Source organism: Thunnus maccoyii, chromosome 10, assembly GCF_910596095.1.
Source record: "Thunnus maccoyii chromosome 10, fThuMac1.1, whole genome shotgun sequence".
Classification (NCBI taxonomy): domain Eukaryota; kingdom Metazoa; phylum Chordata; class Actinopteri; order Scombriformes; family Scombridae; genus Thunnus; species Thunnus maccoyii.
This window is the reverse complement of record NC_056542.1, coordinates 31,474,653-31,495,348: the sequence shown is the minus strand read 5'-3', so window position 1 is coordinate 31,495,348 and position 20,696 is coordinate 31,474,653. Positions and strand designations below refer to the sequence as shown.

Below are 20,696 nucleotides of genomic sequence, written 5' to 3'. Positions count from 1 at the left end.
AAATGACCTATTGACTGTCTGAGTGGAAGTAATGTAAACAGCAATGGGCCCAGGACAGAACCTTGGAGAACACGACAAAACAAAGACTCAGTTGATGAGGTATAATTATGAACTGTAACCAAGAAGGTCCTGTCTGACAGGTATGAGGAGAACCAATCCAGAGCCCACCCACTGCCTGAACCTCTCAATCAATATACATTGGTCCACAGTATCAAAAGCAGCTCTGAGATCTAACAGTACCAATACAGAACATTCTGCATCACCCTGCATTAACAGATTATTTGAGACTCTTAGAAGAGCTGTTTCTGTTGAATGCAACCGATGGAAACCAGACTGAAACTTGTTGAAAATGTGTTCATCTAAGTAAGCTGTAAGCTGCTTATCAACTAAGACCTTATCTATAAAAAGTAATTTAGAAATAGGCCTGTAGTTCTGGGGCAAAGAAGGGTCCAGATTAGTTTTTTTGAGAAATGGCTGAACAGGGTTATATATGGACCAATGGAATCAATAACATTTTTTAACAAAGAAGTGGGTACAATGTCAAGGGGACTAGAAGAGGTTTTCATTGTATGAACCAGATTTTTAATCTTTTACAATGAGTTTGGAGAAAAACTCTCTGGGACTGTTAGTCGGGAAGGGCAAGGTGTTGGGGACAAAAGACGGAATGATGTTTGCTCGTATGTCATTTACCTTACCAAAAGCAAAGGAGAGAAAGTTGTTGCACTCATAAACTGAATTAATTGTAACAGCAGGTGATGTAGCAGAGACAATGTAACTGATGGTGTCAAACAGGATTCGAGGATTATGTCAACTATTTGACATAAGGTTAGAAAAGTATGTAGCTCTGGCATCCTTAACCATTTAGTTAAAATCCATAATAAGTTCTTTTAAATATTGATAGTGAATTTGTAGACGGGTGGATTTCCACATATGCTCTATTGTATGACAGGTTCATTTAAAATGAATGAATGAACTGTTGTTCATTGAAGGGGAGGAATTAATCGGAGAAGCCAATCTAGTCTTTTTAGGAACAACTTTATCCAGGACTAAAAGACTAAAAGTGCTCATTAAAAGATTGTAGCTGAGAATCAACATCACTACTGGACATAATAATGGGGCTTTTATAAAAAGCAGCAGCAAACTTTGCCGCAGAGAGATCGTTAAGGATGTGAGAGTTAATTTCACGTCACAAGGTAAAATATCCAATTTAAAAGACAAGTCAAATAAAACACAATTATGATCTGAAATGAAAAGGTCCTCAGATAAAAGATTTGAATGAAGAGTCAAAAACAAGGTCCAGAGTATACCCTCTAATGTGTGCAGGGCCTGTTACATGTTGAGTGAGATTTTGAAGACTCAGTGATATTAATAAAACTAGAGGCAAATTTATCAGAATCATTATCAATATGAATGTTGAAATCACCAAGAAGCACAAATCTAGATAGCTTGAGAATAGACGATAAAAAAATCACCAAATTCATTTTAAAAAGAGCTATTTTGGGTGGGTAGATGGTAAATTAAAATACCATAAAAGGGATTAGCACATTCAACTTAAATGACATGTAATTCAAGTGAAAAGAAAGACCCGGTGCTCACCAACTGACAACTAAAATGGCTTCTGAACACGGCAGCAAGTCCTCCACCGTGGCCTGAAATTCTATTCAAGCTGATAAAAGTGTAATCCTTCGGGCACAGCTCAATGAGGGGAGTATGTTCCATATTCCTCTGCCAGGTTTCAGTCACAAACAAAAAGTTGAACTTCTTAGACTGGATGATGTCATTTAGCACAAAGGTTTTGTTGAGCATTCACCAGCACCATCCTGAGAGGAAAAGAAGTGTAATGCCCAGATGTGGAAACAAGCGTAACTGGAATTAAATTATTTATGTTTCTACAGTTATTCCGAATATTCCATGCTGAAGATGGTCTGTTAGATCTGTCAGTGATTCTGACAGGAATGATCATGGGTGTGGGAGTCGGAGGGAAGCTAGAGGGGGATATTGAGTGAATTCTGTATGAGCCCAGGAAGGTGCAGTCAGATGGACTTACAGGAGTGCAATGGCAGTTTAATGTTGGTTGATGGAGGCTGTCTAGTTTAAAAAATTGAGGCCTATTTAAAAAGGCAGGAAAATTATCAACAAAGGCAATATCTCTGTTCTTGCAGTAACCCTTTAGCCAGATGTGGACTTGGTGTAGACAGCTGAATTTCGCGTTGCCAAAGCATGGGTGGGGGGGGGGACTGGATCGGAAATAATTACCTGCTTCCTGGTGTCCAGCAGATTGTCAAGGTGCACAAACTCCTCTTTGAGAAGCTCTGACTATATCTGACTTATCCAAAGTGACATGCATCTGAGAGCTGATGCAACACAGGCAAGGGTCTAGTGAAGAGAGAAAAACGCGAATAAGTGCCATAAAGCTAAGTTCGAGTCCAACAACGGTGCAGGTGCCAACAGGCGTGGCACAGGGGTAATGCATATAGTGCATAGAAGCAGATTTTTTTTTCGTCTTTTCTTTTTTCTTCAGTCCATCAAGTGTAGAGATGGTTGTGAAAGAGCTGGTTATTTAGGCTTTTCTTAAAAAGGCTTATTATGCTCATTTCAGCTCTGAATTTTTATTTTTGGGCTCTACTAGAGTAGCTCAGCACAATTCAAAATTCAAAAAACTCCTTATTTATCTTATACTGGCTCTTTATGCAGCCCCTCAATATATACAGTTTCTCTTACACTCCGTTTTAGCTCCTGTCTCTTTAAGGCCCCCCTCCTGGTGAGCCCACTCTGTTCTGATTGGCCAGCTTTACGTATTACCGTCAATGCAAACCAAACATTTCCTGCTTTATTACTTCATTTTAAAAGCTTTTACATGACTTAATAGTGGGAGACTTTTATTGTGAAGAATTTACAGGAAGTAAAAATATGTTCCTCACTGAATCAGCGGAGCTTCGGTAGCAGCGCTAAAAAACGGTTGAAACGACAACATATGGAGCTATTTGGAGCCATTTGTTCAGCGGATCAGTTATAAATAAGGCAGGGAGGAAGAGTACAAGCAGAAACAGCCACAGTGAGATGTTTTATGAAGAGCTGCAGACAACCAGCACACCTCCAACAGGTAAACTACTTATTTTACTTTGCTATGCTGTGTAATGGAGTCGTGGCTTGGGTAACTACTCCCAGAGCGGAGCAGCGAAGTCACGCTCTGTGCACGTAACAGATGTCCATATAAAGAAATCTGCCACAAACTGATGTCAGTGCGGGCAGAAAGTAGAAAAAACCGTTGGAAACCGAGCGTTCAGAGCAGTCTGAAGCTGCTGCTTTTTGCTCACCGGGATTACTTCTACATATGTTAAGCTTGTTATTTGACACGTCGGCCGCTTTTAACATGAACATCCGACATTGTGACATTATATATATGTCTGAAAATAAGGAAAAGCATAATACTTCCCCTTTGAAATTGAGAGGGAGTCTGCGGATTGAACAGAGTTTGGTAACTCGTTCCACCACCAGGGAACTACAGAAGAGAAGTCTAGCTAGCAACACCATGTGTTGTGGTGGTGGTATCAGGCACCTTTAATTGGCAGAGCATCGTGAGCGGTAGGGAATGTAGACCTGAATGAGGGAGTTCAGGTAGGCAGGAGCCATTTTAGTTGCTGTTTTGTAAGCGAATGTCAGGACTTTGAATTTGATGAGGGCAGCAACTGGGAGCAAGTGGAGGGATGTGAACAGCGGGGTGACATATGCTGTTTTGGGCTGGTTGATGACCATCCGTGCTGCCGCATTCTGGATCATCTGCAGAGGTTTCAACATTCATACGGGGAGGTCTGCCAGTAAGGAGTTGTATTAGTCAATGATATTACGAGAGCCTGTACCAGGAATTGTGATGCATGCTCAGACAGGTAGGGTCTGATCTTCCTGACGTTGCACAGGGCAAATTGACATGACAAGTCATGCCCCTATCAAATGAACCTTTTCCGGAAGAAAACAAACGACATCAGCCTCAACTATCAACATGGATAATGAATTATAGATGTTGCTGACCTTGTTGTCTATGATAGCAGCTGGTGTGCAGTTAAATTCTACTACTGCCTACATCTGCAAGAGGCAAGCTATTATTAGAGTGAATTGTGTCAATCGGCTTCCTGTTTACACTGGCACACACATACCCAATGTACGTGAATGGTCATGTGGACAGACATTATTTCTGAAACAGTGCTAAAACGCTTGTGGATGGAGATTGTTTTTGTTTTAAAAGCATTTTAAAATGAAAATGTATTAGTGTGGATGTAGTCAAGGTTTCTAAGTAGAGAAACCATCCCTCAGGAGGAGGTCTATGACATCACTCATCCCCCTCCTACAGTGCTGTCCTGTCATTCCTTCCCAGGAGACATAACAACCATTCACATTTGCCCTCATTGACAACTCAAACAACTGGTGTTTACACTTAGCCTCAAGTGACTCTAACGACTGTCATTACAACAGCCAGGTGCACTAATGAACCAAGTGGTATCAATGACCTTAGTAATGACACCACAGAGGTTAAATATCGGAGACTCCCCACCAATCAGTCAGAACTGACTCTTCAACCAAGTCTAGCTGCCCTCGATTTAACCCTCCTTGGATAACATGACCTGGATGACTGAAAATCTTCATAGACATCTTAATAACATGGGAATCTTTCCCATCTCTACTATCCATCCCATATGATGTGAACATGGAATTACATGTTTAGTAATCATACACAGTATAAATGAGATTGCCTGAAACATAAGTGAACTAAACAGCCACCAATTGATTAACTGATGTTTATTATTACTTATTACTACGGTATCTGTTGGGATTATTCTTCTGCACTGAAAGTATGTGGGTCTCAGAAACTGTAACAGCTAAAGTTCCTAAACTTTGGAGAGGGGTTGGAATTTTCTCCTACTTGTCAGACAAAAAAATGATACTGATTGGCCAGGTGGTGGCACTATAGCAACAAAGTTTATGTATTGGCCTATAACTTTTGGACCATACGTCTCACAAACAAAATTCGTTTTTCCCCCCGGGATTTTGTGGGTCCAGACGAATCTATCCATATAAGCCACGTCCATTTGTGGATGGGTCCACCATTCTGAATTTTGCCTGAATCTATTTTTTCACTCTTTCAACTCCACCTTCAAATATTGAGCAATCGGCATCAAATTTGGCACATAGCATATCTTGACCAAGCTGGAAAAAAGTTGTTTCTCAGATTTTTGATATTCCATACCATTTTGAAATGATTCATTTTTAAACCTGTGTCTTTAAGTTCCATTTTACATAAATGCTCATAAATCAAAATTGGTTCAAGCTATTGTAACCAAACTTGGTGCACATGTTCAGTTGCTAGGTCTGAGCTTCGCTGCACAGTCCTGGGAAATTGTGCAATAGAGGGCAGCGCAAATGTTAAAAGATTATATCTCATAATTTGCTGTGCAGATTTGAGTGGAAATTTTTAAACATGTCCTACGGTCATGTTCAATTCATTGTATAAAGTTTGGTCATGACATCGATGAAAAGGGCAGTGGTTTATAAATGTAAACTCACATTTTCATCAATATTGCAGTCAAAACTTCCAAAAATCATTTAAAGTTCACCATAGGTCCTAGAGAGCTGAATTTTTCAGCACAAGTTTGCCTCACTGCAACCTATGGACAATTCAGATGTCCGTCACTCTATATTTTTCAAAATATGCAAAATCAATTCATATCTTTATCTCCACAAGTCTTCATTAAAATGCTACAAAAATGAAAACAAACATTCTTTAGACACTACATGTCTCAGTTGGTGTTCAGATGTGTCAAACAGTGAGTCTACAGTGATATTCATTGTCTTACTGTAATTTGTACTGTATGCACATTTTCAATTTCATCCAATTTTTGAACAAATTTCACCAAAATCTTTGACAATACAAAAGATGGGTTAACGTGTGATTTTCTTTCAGAATTGTATCCTCAACAGTTATATATTTGTGAATTCTTTTAAGATTAAACAGACAAAAACACCCATCTTGCACATGTGATGTCATTGCCTCAAGTTGTAAGAAGGTGTGTGGCAACCATGTCTCCCCAGTGGTGCAGTCAGTAAGTCACCTTCTCTGGTGATACAAAGGTCCAGGGTTCAAATCTTTAGGTGTCTAATTGAACTTGCCAACTGTGTGGCATGTTTTCGAAGACTGGTCTTTGTGCTCGCTGCTTGCAGATATATTTTATTAATTTATTCACGTAATAATTGAACTATTTAACAGATATTGTTTAAGCTTTGCTGGCTTTTGCTGATATTAAATGATTTTTTTTTGCACATGACAAAGATGTGCTTGGGGAGATAAAGTTAGTTTGACTGATATGCTAAAATTGTCTCTTTTTTCTTTATTCTTCCTTCTTTCCAGGATTACATTTTGACAAGTATCTACTGATCCGCAAACTTTATGCTTTATTATGTCTATGATTAATTCCAGCCCTAATCTTCCATGTGTAGCCCATCAACTATTATTAATTTCACTGTGTGTTTCTTTTGAGGAACAAAATGTTGTGTCATCAGGTAGATGAAAGTGAAAGTAAACAAACCGAATGTAATTATTTTCTTGTGTGTGCTGCAAGAAATACCAGCTTATTTCACATTCCTATAAAAGAACATACAAATAAACAAACAAACCAAAAAAACACAAAGTTGATGAGGTGTGAAGTTTATTATTCATAAAACCAACATGTTAAATAAGCCAGCGTTTATTTCTGAAAAATGTACCGTGGAGAGAAACTATCAACAGAACAGAGAAAGACTATGAACAAAAATCAAGTGTCTCATTTTCCTGCTGCCTAATTAGACATAAATGTTATTTCCATATTGTGAAATTATAGCAGTAGATGATCCTGCAGTGTTTGGATGCTGCAGCTCTTGTTTTACACAGTTTGATGCTAAAACAGTGTTGGAACGAAATCTGATCAAATAAACTAACTTATTTCTTACCAAAATTCTGACTTGACTTTGGTGTTTTTTTCTGCCACCAGAACTTTTGCAGCAGCTTCTCTGAGACAGTGTAATTGTGGGATTTTGAGGTTTCTAATAGACATCAGAAGTCCTTTGACCCAGTTTCAGGCCTCTAATTTCATAGCTGTATGGTACAGCTGTATGTCCTGATGTTAAGAGCAGCAGTGGTTTGGACAAGACTAAAAAGGTGGAGATCATTTTAAATAGTTTTCATCTTCACTTTTTTTGAGAATGTGATGAGATGTCTGTGTGTTAAGTACCAAGCTGGAGTCAGGACGTGGTTAGCCTAGCTTAGCATAAACACTGGAAGCAAGGGGAAACAGCTAGCCTGGCTCTCTTTAAAATACGAAAATGCACAACACAGCTAAAATAATTAACATAACACAAACTGAAATGTAATAAATTTCATAAATTTCCTTTGACCCAGTTTCAGGCCTCTAATTTCATAGCTGTATGGTACAGCTGTATGTCCTGATGTTAAGAGCAGCAGTGGTTTGTACAAGACTAAAAAGGTGGAGATCATTTTAAATAGTTTTCATCTTCACTTTTTTTGAGAATGTGATGAGATGTCTGTGTGTTAAGTACCAAGCTGGAGTCAGGACGTGGTTAGCCTAGCTTAGCATAAACACTGGAAGCAAGGGGAAACAGCTAGCCTGGCTCTCTTTAAAATACGAAAATGCACAACACAGCTAAAATAATTAACATAACACAAACTGAAATGTAATAAATGTAAAAACAACAATGTGTGATATTATGGGGAGTTGCATGCTAGAAATGCAAGAAACACTTCTAACATAACTCTCTCTGAAACCACAAATTGTCAACATTTCTTCTACATAACTTTGTGTGCAAATTTAGTAAATGAGATACCACGTGTTAATGAGTGAGCTTTAGCGGTCTAGATCAATTTTTTTTTTAACTTGGAAGCAAGCAGCAACTACCACAGCTTGAGGCTGAAGCCAGTACAGAAGTACCTTAAAGTGCAATACCATCGACCACCGCTAGATGTTCCAACTGACTCCCATTCAAAGAAAGTCTTCTTCTCTCTAGAAATGCTAAGTCAATAACTTTTTTCAACAAGTCATTCTGGTCTCAAGCGTTAAATTCAGTCCCTCCAATAAATGTGCTTGTGGTCATTTTGGAAATTATTGCTCCGTTAATAAGATTTGAAGACTTATAGTAGCATTGATGTCTGCTGTGTAGGTGTTGATTGACCGCTGTGATTGACAGTTGGCTCACCTGCTGCTCTCCCCGGCTCCGGGACTCGCACTGAGTCAGACTATTGTCGCAATATTTCAGTAAGTTTATGTTACGTGATCACAATACCTGCTCTGTTAGCATAATTTAGCTAAAGTAAATGGACTGTACTTGTATAGCGCCTTTCTAGTCTTCCGACCACTCAAAGTGCTTTTACACTACGAATCACATTCACCCATTCACACACATTCATACGCTCAATGAGTACAGGGGCTACCATGCAAGGTCCCAACCTGCCCATCAGAGGAAACTTAATCATTCACACACATTCACACACTGATGGCACAGCCATCAGGAGCAATATGGGGTAAAGTATCTTGCCCAGGGACACATAGACATGCGGACTGGAGGAGCCGATCTTCTGATTAGTGGGCGACCCACTCTACCTCTTGAGCCACAGCCGCCCCACAGCCGCTAAAGTAGCTTGGTGTTCTCAGTAAGCTAGCGTTAGCTTGAGTCTGAGGCAGCGGGGCGTGTTTCCAGAGCGTGAAAGACAACACCCTGCACTCCCTATTTGGAAGGTCGGGGCTCCGAACACAAAAAAAGATGGTGCAAACCATGAGCTGCAACTCTGTGCTTCAGACTAGCCCCAATGCAAAATAACAGGTTACGTCATACCTCTCTATGTCCATCTTTATATGCAGGCTATGCTTTGAACAGAGTCAGGCTAACTTCCCCTGCTTCAAGTATTAACCCCTAGGCAAACAATGTCCCAACCAAGAAATGATCTCCATATCTCACACTTGGAAAGAAAGTGGATAAGTGAATTTCCCAAAACGTTGAACTATTCCTTTAGAAATAATGAAATATGTCTCCTAAACCCTCACATTAATATTTTGTGTCACAATTTGTTTGTTCAGCCAATTCCATTTACAGCAAATGTCCATACAGAACAACAAGAGCAAGTCTAAATGCGTCACTGATCTGTTTTTTTTTTTTTTTCTGTCCTGAAAGGGGCAGAAATATAAATATGTGAGTAAGGGATATAGATCTGTTGGGCTTACCATACTTTACATTCTTTTATGGGATTTCTAATGTCTCTAATATTTTGAAATTATTCCTATAGTAACTACAGTATTACATTTGTGCATCAAGGCTTTACCACATGTTAATTAGTTTTAGTTTAACATATATCGTATAGTAACATACATTTTGTTTTAGCACCTCAACACTAACTTTTTGATGCTTTTCTCTGTTTAATATCAGTGTAACATCATAGGGACTATCAGTATGTGTGTCATTTCCAGAGGCTCTCCAGAACAGGGTAGATTACGAGGAATATTGGAGACTATCGGAACTTTCAACAGTATCTCTGTCTTCAGTTGTGAATTTTAACAAGTTGACAATTGAGCCTAAAAGCAAAAGCCCATTTTTTTCTTTTGCATTTACCTGACAAAGGACCACTGGTAGGCTCTCATCTGTCATAAAGTGTATTTCCATCCACCTATTTATGGGCATTTTTAATTTGCGCATGAAAAAAACCTGAGAGGAAACATCACAACTCAACACTCGAAAAAAACTCAAAATATTGCAAAAAGGTTTTAGGCTCAGCTGAGGTGGAAAAGTTGGTGTATCAATAAAAACAAAATGCTAAAGTGCCATAGAAATTTTTTTAAGTCTCTCTTTAAATTACGTCACTATTGCTCCCTCTTCTTCTACAATGGTTCACTGGCACCAGAGTGGAGAATTAGTACCACCAACTGTTTATCTTGAAACACCCATGGGAGATTCCATAAAGAAAGGAACGAACACACCCAGCTGCAGCAACAAGATTGGCTGTTTACTGCAGTGAAACCTCAGATTCATACAACTTACTGTACATCATTCATCAACATTCATCACAGAATTTACATCCAGTGAAATCAACATTCATCCCAAACTCAGCAGGGCACGCACAGGAAACAGGTAGAAATGTCACAGCCAGCTTTTCAGACTCATATCATGACTGTGTGGATGCACCTCTCTGCCTCGTCCTCCTCCACTCTTACACAACAAGCGGGCATCACTCTGACTCTCAAACCCACGTTAATGCACCGCTCTCATGCAGCCACGTGAGCGTGTAAACCAACAGTAGTTGTACATTCTGCTGGAGATGCACATTTAAATGTCAGATGGATTTCAAAACAGCAGCTGTGTGTGTTTGTGTGTTGATATGGGTATAATTTTAGTGTTGGTGATCTGGGAATTGAACTCTACTCTCCTGTTGCACTCACTAGGAGTCTTTTTAGATAGCACCTGAAATACATACCAATAAGTATAAATGTAAAATGTCAAGTGTGTTTCTGGAACAGACACTGTATGCATGTTTAGTCAGCATGTCAGGCATGTTGGAACTTTTCTCTAAAGGATGAGTGTTGTTAAAGGTACCCTGTGGAATTTGCTTGTACACAAGTTCACAAGCACAGTTATGTTCAGTGTTTCTCACCAAATGCATTGTGTGCATCTGTGAAGACTAACAAAGATGCTGAACGCATTTCGTTCCTCATAAAACCTTTGCAAAGCTGATTCTTTGAATGATGTTCGTTCTTGACCTTTGGGAACAATGGTGTCGTCTGCATATTGTTTCAGCTGTTCACCTTTTTTGTGTTTTGTGACTCACATGCACACATTTGCATGTATCATGTCACCGCATTACTCATGTTTGTACATGCCCTCTATTTTGTCCACTGCATTTATATAATTGAAAACTAGTACAGTGTGTGGCACATCATACATTGCTATAGCTAGAGTGCTGCCACACAGCACATCAACAGGTCCACACAGTACACAACCGGATAGCCCTCCTGTATTGAGAAGATAAAGTGGAATGCAATCAATAGTCCTTTGTGAGTTATTTTACTTGATTTCCCACATAAAGAGCCAACCTCCCCTGGCTATCTCACCAGTCACTGTCATTTTAAATAGTACCTACTGGGACAAAAACAAGACTACTGCCAAGGGGCTGTATGCATTACATTGCAGTAATGTTAATGTAGCTTGATAGTTTGGATAGCTAAACTGCTAAAGCATTCCCACTGTGTCGTTTGCCCACTATTATTGTAACTAATACCTGCCAGACAAGTAAAATTTCTGCTTCATGCTCTGTCAGATTTTTAAAAGGAAGACTTCAGAGTGAGTGAAGGAATCAGGAGAGAGGAGACAGAAGTGAGGAAGAATTGCAGGATGTAATGTTAATGGTGTTGAAACACAAACAAGGAGAAAGTGAGGAACTGATTCAAAAAGAAGATGCAACTGATTCAAGATCTAAAGAAACAGTTAAGGGAGGAAAGAGAAACACAAAGAGGCAGTCCAGGCATCAGGTGATGGAGAGACATTAACGCATTCAAAGCAGGAGGCAGAACAAACTGTTAAGGTAGATGAACTACTTTTCTGTAAATATTTTAAAGGCACAATCTGTTATCCAAACTAAACGACATCCTAAAAAAACAAATGACAAAGCACAAGATTAAACCCTGCTATAAAAGGACTTACAGATCTTTGAATACAGATACTAACACTACACAACAACTCTATTAACATGTTTTCTTAAGCTGTTAAAAGGTTGTTTAACTCAGTAACTGCTGTGAACACGGCACTAAGATAGTGTCAGTCATTAGGCCACAAAATTCTGATTCATCATCCATCTGACTGAGTCATCTATAAGTGAAACTGTTGAGGTACACATGTCAATTTTTCAATGATTAAGACAAGTACTTTGAATGTAAATAAGATACCAGAGTGCATAAAAAAGCATCAAAATAGACTGTATTTATCAGGAAAATTTTACAGGGGAGGATCCCCCCCAGACCCTCTTACAGAGGTCCAGGCAAAGCCCCAAACGTCCTCAAATCCTAGAAACACCCCTTTTCATTTTGATACCACTGACAATATGTTCACTAAAGATTTCAAGGCAATGTTAGATATTGCTTTCATTTAACACAATATGTCAACTTTACAACCCATACCAAGGGTTGTATCCTTGACTTAGTTTGTTGTTCCGGCATCACACCATATAATATCATCTCTGCTGAACTACCCATCTCAGACCATAAAGTTGTGTTATTCAACACCAACCTACCGCTCAGTAAATCAAGGGAGCATCATATCATATCATACTGCAACATTAGATACATGTTAACCCAGAAGATCTCAGCAGTTTCATTACCTCAAACCCTGTTCCTGCTCCCACCTCCTCACTCCCAGATCTAATAGACCACTACAATCATAGTGTATTTTCTGCACTTGATACTCTAGCCCCTCCGGAAAACACAGGTTATCTCATTTACCCATACTGCTCCCTGCTACACACCTGACCTATGGTAGCTCAAGGTTTAAGGTCAGCGCCTGGAGAAGCTCTGCACCGAGACTGGACCTGCAGTTCATAAACAGATGTATTTTGATCACATATTCCACTGCAAAAATACTCTCTCAATAGCTGAAACCTCATATTATGCAAATATCATCAGTGCAGGTGAAGGGAATACTAGAACTCTCCTTCCCAGTATTAAAGTTATTCAAACCACCTGAAACCAATATTGACAGTAACCTTTCTAATGAAAAATGGGCCTCATTCACCAACCGTTCTTAAGAAGAAAGTTCCACTTACACAGTTTTCACAAAGATTCTGACATTCACCAATGTTCTCTTATTTGTTATTAGTTCATAGGTAAGAATCTACACACACTCAAGAGCACACTTATGCACATTGGAATGTTGACATGTTTGTGCAAAATAATTGTTTATGTTTTCTTCAATTCTACTGTTGTATAATGTCATGGGATTTAAATTAAAATAATATTTTTATCATTTATAATATTTGTAATAACTATTTTCATTATTTCTGAAAGCATTATGGTCTTTTAAACAAATAAACACAAACAACAAGATGATGCGCGTCCTCACCCACTCCTGAGACAACAGACTTGCTGTTGCTAAGTTAGACAGCAATTAATTGCTTGTGTGTAAATAAAGGATTTAAAATTAATTTGACTTTTAAAGTGTGAGTATTTATAGCTTACAATTAATTTCATGAAATAAACACATCACTTAAAAATGAATTAGGTTTCAGTGCATATCTTTATTTGTATTATTATTATTATTATTATTGAATTTCTTCAAGTGTCTCAGAGATTGTGGCCAGTGTTGAGGCTATCTGTGAAAGTGAGTGCTGTCTCTCTGATAATGGCCCTTATGCGCTGGTCCAGCTCAGAGAACTCTCCAGTGGTCAGCGTCTCTCTTCTGTGTTTGGCAATATTCTTTTGGCCTCAGATTTAAGATCAAACCACTTTTTTACTTCACCAGCTGTGTGCCCTTCTCCGGATACAGCATTCACTGAATGAGTAAAAGCATCCCATGCATTTTCTGTTATTTTATATCCACTACTGATGCTACTACATATGACAGCTCGTCCCTCGTTCCTGTAGCAGTACCTCCACTTCAGAACTTTTGAGGGTATTTTCCGTTTGGAGTCCATTGCTCCACTCTCTTTAGACTTTCTTTTTGACATTCTTGACTTTTCTCAACTTTTATTTTCAATTTCTGTGTGTGGTTTCTGTGTGCACACAGCCCTGTAGTCTCATGCCCTTTTATGGGGATTGGTGGGGCATTTATCTAGGATCACCTGGCACGTGCTTCAACTTCCGAGGACAATGGGATTCATCATCATAAGAACACGACCGAACAATTCTGCAGTTTAAGAACACGTCATGAAAATGACATAGATTTTTCTTAATACCTTTCTTAAGGTATACAGTTTGGTGTTTATTGTATTATTGAGCTTATATGACGTAAGGCGACTTGTAATGAAAGGTGCCTTTAAATAAAACATGTGCTTGTGCTATATGGTCAATGTAGACAAGGTGTCATCAATGCTACCTGTGTTTTTTTTTGGACTCAATCAGTACTGAGATTGACAAATGTTCTGCGTTGTCATCTGAGCATGAGAGGTCAGCAGTGTGTATGAAGAAACTCCAGTTTGGTGATTTAATCCTTATCAGAGCCCAGTATAAGCGCCACTCTATCCTGTAAAGCCCTGAAACTATGATTGCAGTCAGAAAACAGCACACCCCCCCACCACCACCACCACCACCGCTATCACTGTGTCTCCCCAACAACCTACCCCTCCATCCTTCACACCTCCCCCTGCAGCCAGCTGCTCCCAGACTCCTCAGTTCTCCTTCACCACGGCCAGCCAGACCTCAAAGGAATACCAAACACCAAGCAAGCAGGAGAAACACACAACAGAGGTGACTGATTGAAATTCACAGTGTGAGCAATTCCAATCTTTTGCATGCTGTTTCTGGCCGCCTGGCTCTCGAGCATGTTGTGGGAGAAGAGTGCAGCTAGCAGATGTGTCAGTGTGCAGTGATACTGCAGAGGTCTTCTCAGGGGTCCTCAGTAGTGGGCGAGATCTGTTTGTTTGGTAACAGCGTGGCAGTGGTGGGCGGGACTTCCACTGACTCATGGATGATCCATCACAGCTCACATTGTATTTTTAGATGGTGGGCTGCAAGTTTTAAAGGATTCCCTTTTCTCGCTTGTACTTCTACTTGTCAAATGTATTCAAATGTATATCTCTTTAAAAAAAGTAGCTGTTGACTAACTTGTTAAAATCCTTCCAGTCACGTCAGTTAACAGAATTTGAGCTGATCCTCAGCTCACATATATTTATATTTAACTGTATTTTCCAGTTGAAAGAGCAGGGAATGATGGTTGATCCATTGGTCAATCTGTTGTATTTTGATATAGTGCAAATTACCTCAAAAATTATGAGTCAGGTTGTCATTAAATGTGTTATATCAGGCACTATCACTTTTGTCCATGAGAGTGTACCTGGAAAAGTACTTCTTAATGCAAGGTCACAGCAGAAACATTCATTCATGTTCTCTAGCAAAATTGCTTTTCATTCAGCAGTACAGGGTCGGAATGTGTGACACAGCTACCGTGATAACATCCTCAATTTTGGACCCTGCAAGGTCAGCACTGTCAGGACACTTTGTAAATTGGTCAGCTGCAAAATTTACATGTCAAGGTTCACCAAAGTTCAACTCTTCTCAAAAAGCTCCACTGATCATCGAGATTCCATTAAAATGAACTTATTTCAGATCTAAATTTGCTAGCGTGACAGTGCCCTCATGGTCCCACAGGATGAATCGTATTGCTTTGGCCTCCTGACCTTTCCTCTTGCACAATCAGTAGGCCAAAATTTAAATTAAGATACAAGACTAGAAAAAATCTACAGAAGTTAGCTTGTGTGGAATGCTACAGCTCATCAGATTTTAATATTTTGCTTGGATTCAGCTGTTTGCTCAAATCTAAACCAGGTAATTAATTTGTCAGTGATTAGGCAACAAGTCATACTCATACCTAAACCATAAAATAGGTTGTCAGGGTCTTCCAAAATGACCCCAGTGACTGTTCCAAAAATGACTTGTGGGCATTCTGTGATTGGCCACCTTTATGTTTAAGGTCTGGTTAAGCAACTGAAACTACTTGGGCAAGTTGAGGTGGAAAACTATGATTATAACAAAGTAAAATTTTGACCTAATGATAACAATAGAAAAGTCAGAGGATCACCAAAGTTCTTATAATTCATCCTAAGGGGGATATGAAAATCTCTACCAAATTTTATATCAAATTGTTGAGACTTTCACTGTAAACTGCATGTGTCAACATCATGGTGGCACTAGAGTAAAAGTCAGGGGATCATTTAAGTAATTAGGATACATTATCCTGGAGCTATGAGAAAATTGCACCAATCCATCTGCTAGATCTTGAGATGTTTCACTGGATAAGTGAAATTGTTTACCTGCTGGTGGCACTATATGAAAAGTCAGCCCATTACCGAAATCATCTGTCCATTATGGATATCTGCACCAAATTTATTGAAAGTCCATTCAGTTGTTAACTATGTTAACATCATGGTGGCACTAGAGGTACCACTATGAAGGTGGTTCATTGTCATCCCTAGAGCCACAATGCTATCATGGCTAAAGAACAGTGTTGACGGTTGGCGTCTCCCATGTCAAAGCCACATGCTTTGTTGACCCAACCATCCACCCTGACCTCCTCACTAAGACTTTTTGCGATGGTATACCAACCTTTTTAGTACAAAAAGTCACTTGTCACTTTTTGACTTGAGCAAATGACCAATGCTGTTGTTTTTCTGGTGAGAACAGTCTCTGATTTGCCCAGAGTGGGATTCTGTCATTGGTGGGGGCAATGTTTCGAATGTACATTATTTCATGCATGAAAAGTTCTCCTGAAATGAAACTCTCCATATGTATCAGGCTGTGCATCACAGCTGCACATTCTTATCACCTACTGAGTTTTATTTGTCCGTCATCCACATTCCTAATGCAGAACGCCAGCCATACACACTGTACTCCCCTCTGTAATTTTGGTGGGTAACACGATGGAGCATTAGCTGGCTGTGATTTCAAAATAATCCTTCACATGTCTGTCGCTGCTTTACAGCTAAACGATGACACATCAGGCTGAGGTTTAGCACTTGTTAATCTTTGTGCTGTGTGTGTGTGTGTGTGTTTGTGTGTCTGTGCACATATTCTGGCTGGTGCTGGTGTGTCCTAGAGCAGAATGCATTCTGAATCATAAAGCATATGTAATGTAATGGCTGATCATATAAACAAATCAATAGTACAGCATATATAATACTTAGACAAGTTAGCAATGCAAGTGAAATGGAGCTTTGTATTTTATTGATTATAAACTACACTTCTATATACTGTTACATTTTTTGGAATATTAAATTTATATTATAAAACTGTCCGATCTCAATAACATTCACTATCTCCTTACTGCAGTACATACATTCAGGCTATTTAAAGCCTTAAATCCTGATTACATAATAAGTGTAAAACTTCTTCCAATAGAAGACACAATTTCTGTCTGTTATGACTGTGTTCAAGAAGAGACACTGGCTGCAGTCCAATTTAATTATTTCCTTACAGTAAAACATTTATTTCTAGCAGCAAAATTAACTTTTACCCTGTCTACTTCCCCGACTCTTCAACTCTCTTTAACCATCGTCAGCATAGATATTATGGGCAATGTTTTTTTAAGGTATTTTTCCACCATGACACTTTGGCTTTTCTCACAATAGACACAAAATTACAGTGACATGCTCCTTCTAGCCCGAATGCACTATGGTCCGTCTGCTTCCCCTGCCACCTTCCACAGTGCATGTAGATCAATATTTGAGTAGAGTATGCAGCAGCAGAGGTGTGTTTGTGTGGCTGCATATCTCTGTGGGGCAGCCTGTTATAGTGTCAAAGCCTGGAGGATGGGAGTTGGCCTTTGGGGGTAGGGAGGATGGCTGGGGTTTGTAAGCCCAGGATGACCTGACAGCATAGATATTTAATAACTGTCTTAACCCAGGCTTCCGGCAGACGTGCTGGAGAGTTATGAATATGGCTGCACCTTCAACTTTTCACACCGGTGAAGCTTCTCACTAAAAACATCAAGGAAAAGAGAGGATTTGGCTGTGTTACACTGTTCACCTCTATCAGACAGCTGTTAATACTCAGTCAGTCTGCAGGTCAAATGTAATCTCAACCGTACATACCTGAGAGCAGCCTGACCTGGAGAGTCCTGTATGAGTTAGTTTAGATTTGTTTGTTTTTTTAGATTAAGGGCCCTATTTTAACGATCTAAAGCGCACGGTCTGAAGTGGATGGCGTAAGTGCATTTAGGGTGTGACCAAAAAGTGGTCGCTGTGCCAGGGGCATGGTTCAAAGGGGTTGTCTTTAGTCTCCTAATTAATCATGGGTGTGTTTTGAGCGTAACATGCAATAAACCAATCAGAGTGTCATCTCCCATTACCTTTAAAAGCGCGGTGCACTTGCACCTTGGCAGATTTCTACTATAATGGCGAATTTGCCAAGTAGTAAGAAGGAGTGCTTCTCTGCAGAGGAAACAATCTGCTTGTGCGCAAAGTGAAAGCGCAGGATCCATAACGAGCACACTGGCCCCTGCTGCTCCTGGACCCTCCCGTGGCCCCAGACCACCAGTTTAAGGTCCTGTTCATTAATTTGTTGTGAATGTATTTTCGTTTGATTTTTGAAAAGGTTTATTTTTTAATTACAGCTTTGGTTTCTTTTAAATCGTTTTGTTCAGTCATGGAGTAACAGGTCAAATCAGCAGGGTTTTAATTGCTGAACGTATGGAAACCTGATCACTGTACTCTCAAAAATCTTAAAGAATATTTGTTAAATATTGTTCAAAAATTAAATCATTCATTTTACTCATGTAAAGAATCATTAACACAGTTATCATGACTTGATGAGCTCTTCAAGGTTCTGATCCTGCTGCTGGCAGCAGCTAGAAGCTGTGCAGATTTATTTCCTTCTTTAGTTGAATCATTGTTTTCACTTCATTTATTTCCTCATGTGTTCCTCATGTCATTATGTATTGATGCAGCAGGAGAGTTGATCTGTGTCTGATCTGTTGTCGTCCATCTGTTTAAATACCTCGGTGTATTGCCATGTTTTGGTCAAATAATTAGACAATTTACTGCACATCCGTGTGTGTGTAACAAGCAGAGTGCACGTGCGTTGTGCACCCGCCTATGTAGCTACATATTACTGTCTTGATAATGCACCTTAAAATAACAGTGAAACACTGCGCCATTTACTTCAGACCAGGTTTTTGTTGGTCAATAGCGCATCATCTTGTCTATGATGGTGTGTAAACACCCTCAGACATGTTTCCACCTTGATGTCAACACTGACGACTTGTCATTCTTGACTTGAAAATGGTTACTTTTAGTTATAATGTGCAATGTATTATTAAGAGAATTATCAAAAGTCCCCACCAAGGAGTCACTTGACCACTTCTCAGCCAGAGGAGAAATCAAACACACCTACCTGAACAGAACACCTCCTCTCAGCTGCAATCAATCAATCCACCTTCCTCCCTTTGTTTGTCCTTTTTGACTCCAGCCATGTGTTGTGTGTGTCACATGAATGAGATTTATTCATTATTTGATTTAACTCACATAGTTTATATTCATATTTTTGGTTCTGTTATCAATGCTTACCTGTTATATAGAATAATACTTTTTGTTCTCTTTGCAGAGCTTAAACCACACCCACATATACACGAACCTTAAAGGAAAATAAAAGTGCTCTGCATTTTACTCTGGGAGTTTGCCTCATCTTTCTGCCTACCCACAAGTTTTAAAACTTAACAATACTGCTTATTGTTAAGCAGTGTATTTTATCTTGGCAACTTCTCATAGTTCATTAATCTCTCTCTGTCTTTCTTCCAATCTTTTTTCCCAGACACTCCACGCAGCAGCAAACCAACAAAGTCATCACCAGCACAAGCCAACTCATCAAACAGCTTTCTGATATAATCAGCGGCTCTTCACGGGTATTTTATGCTCCCCTTCCTCCCTCATTCATTGTCATTTTGAAGAATAAACAATGGATTAAACAACATTTGAGCTAATTAAAGTTAATCTTGTTTTATTACACAGCAAGACCGTCTGCGTCTGACCAGACTAAAGACTGAACTGTCAGAGTCTGTGCAGCGCTATGGAGATCTGCAGAAGGTAACCGCATATAGAATATGTTCATATGATTTAATATTATAGCTATGATCAGTGGATTATTTACTAATAAATGGAGCCACTTCACTGACAGAAAGTTGTACATACCTGAGGTGCTAGTTGTTGCACACACAGGCAAAATTAAAAAAAAAAACCAAAACACTTGACCTCTTTAATAAGGAAAAAAAAAAGACTCTTCTTGACCCTTCTCTTCATTTGCTCTGTTTCAGAAAATTGCAGAGCGCTCAAGGGCCTTGCTTCCTCTAGCACAGAAAGACACGAAGAAGGTGAGCTGATATGAAAGCTGAAAATCCGCCCTTTGTTTCACTGTCATTCATAAAAGAGCAGGATGATGAGATGGCATTTCTCTGCTCGATTGCATCCTCACAAGAGCTCCTTTGAAGCTCTGTCTGGTCTTTTCCACTCCGCTGTATTACAGTGGACTCCATTCGTCACATCCAACTCTTGCACTGGTGATGTTTTTTTTTCTTTTTTTTCTGAATCTAAAGTGGTTACTGGCAAGAAATACAGAGTATATTTTCACTGAGTTGCCCTTTGAAAACAAACAAACAAACAAAAAAAGACTAGAAATCGGTAAACAAATGAGAGTCAATCTTTATTTTACAGATTAACAGCATGTGATTGAAACATTGATATAGATCACTAAAACAAGATAATAAAAAAAGGGTGATTGCTGTAGCAGAAGTAATAAATGTAGCGGGGGAAAAAATACACTACATCTAATAAGTCAGAATATACTGTAAGCCTGTTCAGAGGACTGTATGGCAGTGTAGTAGGACAATGTGTAGACTGCTATATATGGGCATGTATGGATTTACTTTATTTCTCAGTTTCGTACCTGTTATAGCTGCAATATTACTAAATAGAATAT

At 39.2% G+C, this 20,696-nt stretch overlaps 1 protein-coding gene across 5 annotated transcripts in view; it reads left to right on the top strand.

Annotated features, from left to right (window-relative positions):
- The window catches only part of tsnare1 (T-SNARE Domain Containing 1), a 220,753-nt gene that overhangs the window by 70,214 nt on the left and 129,843 nt on the right, over positions 1 to 20,696 (top strand). For all 5 annotated transcript variants that reach the window (XM_042422708.1, XM_042422706.1, XM_042422707.1 and 2 more), the window contains exons 6-8: positions 19,536 to 19,626; positions 19,733 to 19,807; positions 20,035 to 20,091. In XM_042422708.1, the coding sequence (XP_042278642.1) occupies positions 19,536 to 19,626; positions 19,733 to 19,807; positions 20,035 to 20,091 (223 nt within the window). The remainder of the gene's footprint in view (positions 1 to 19,535; positions 19,627 to 19,732; positions 19,808 to 20,034; positions 20,092 to 20,696) is intronic.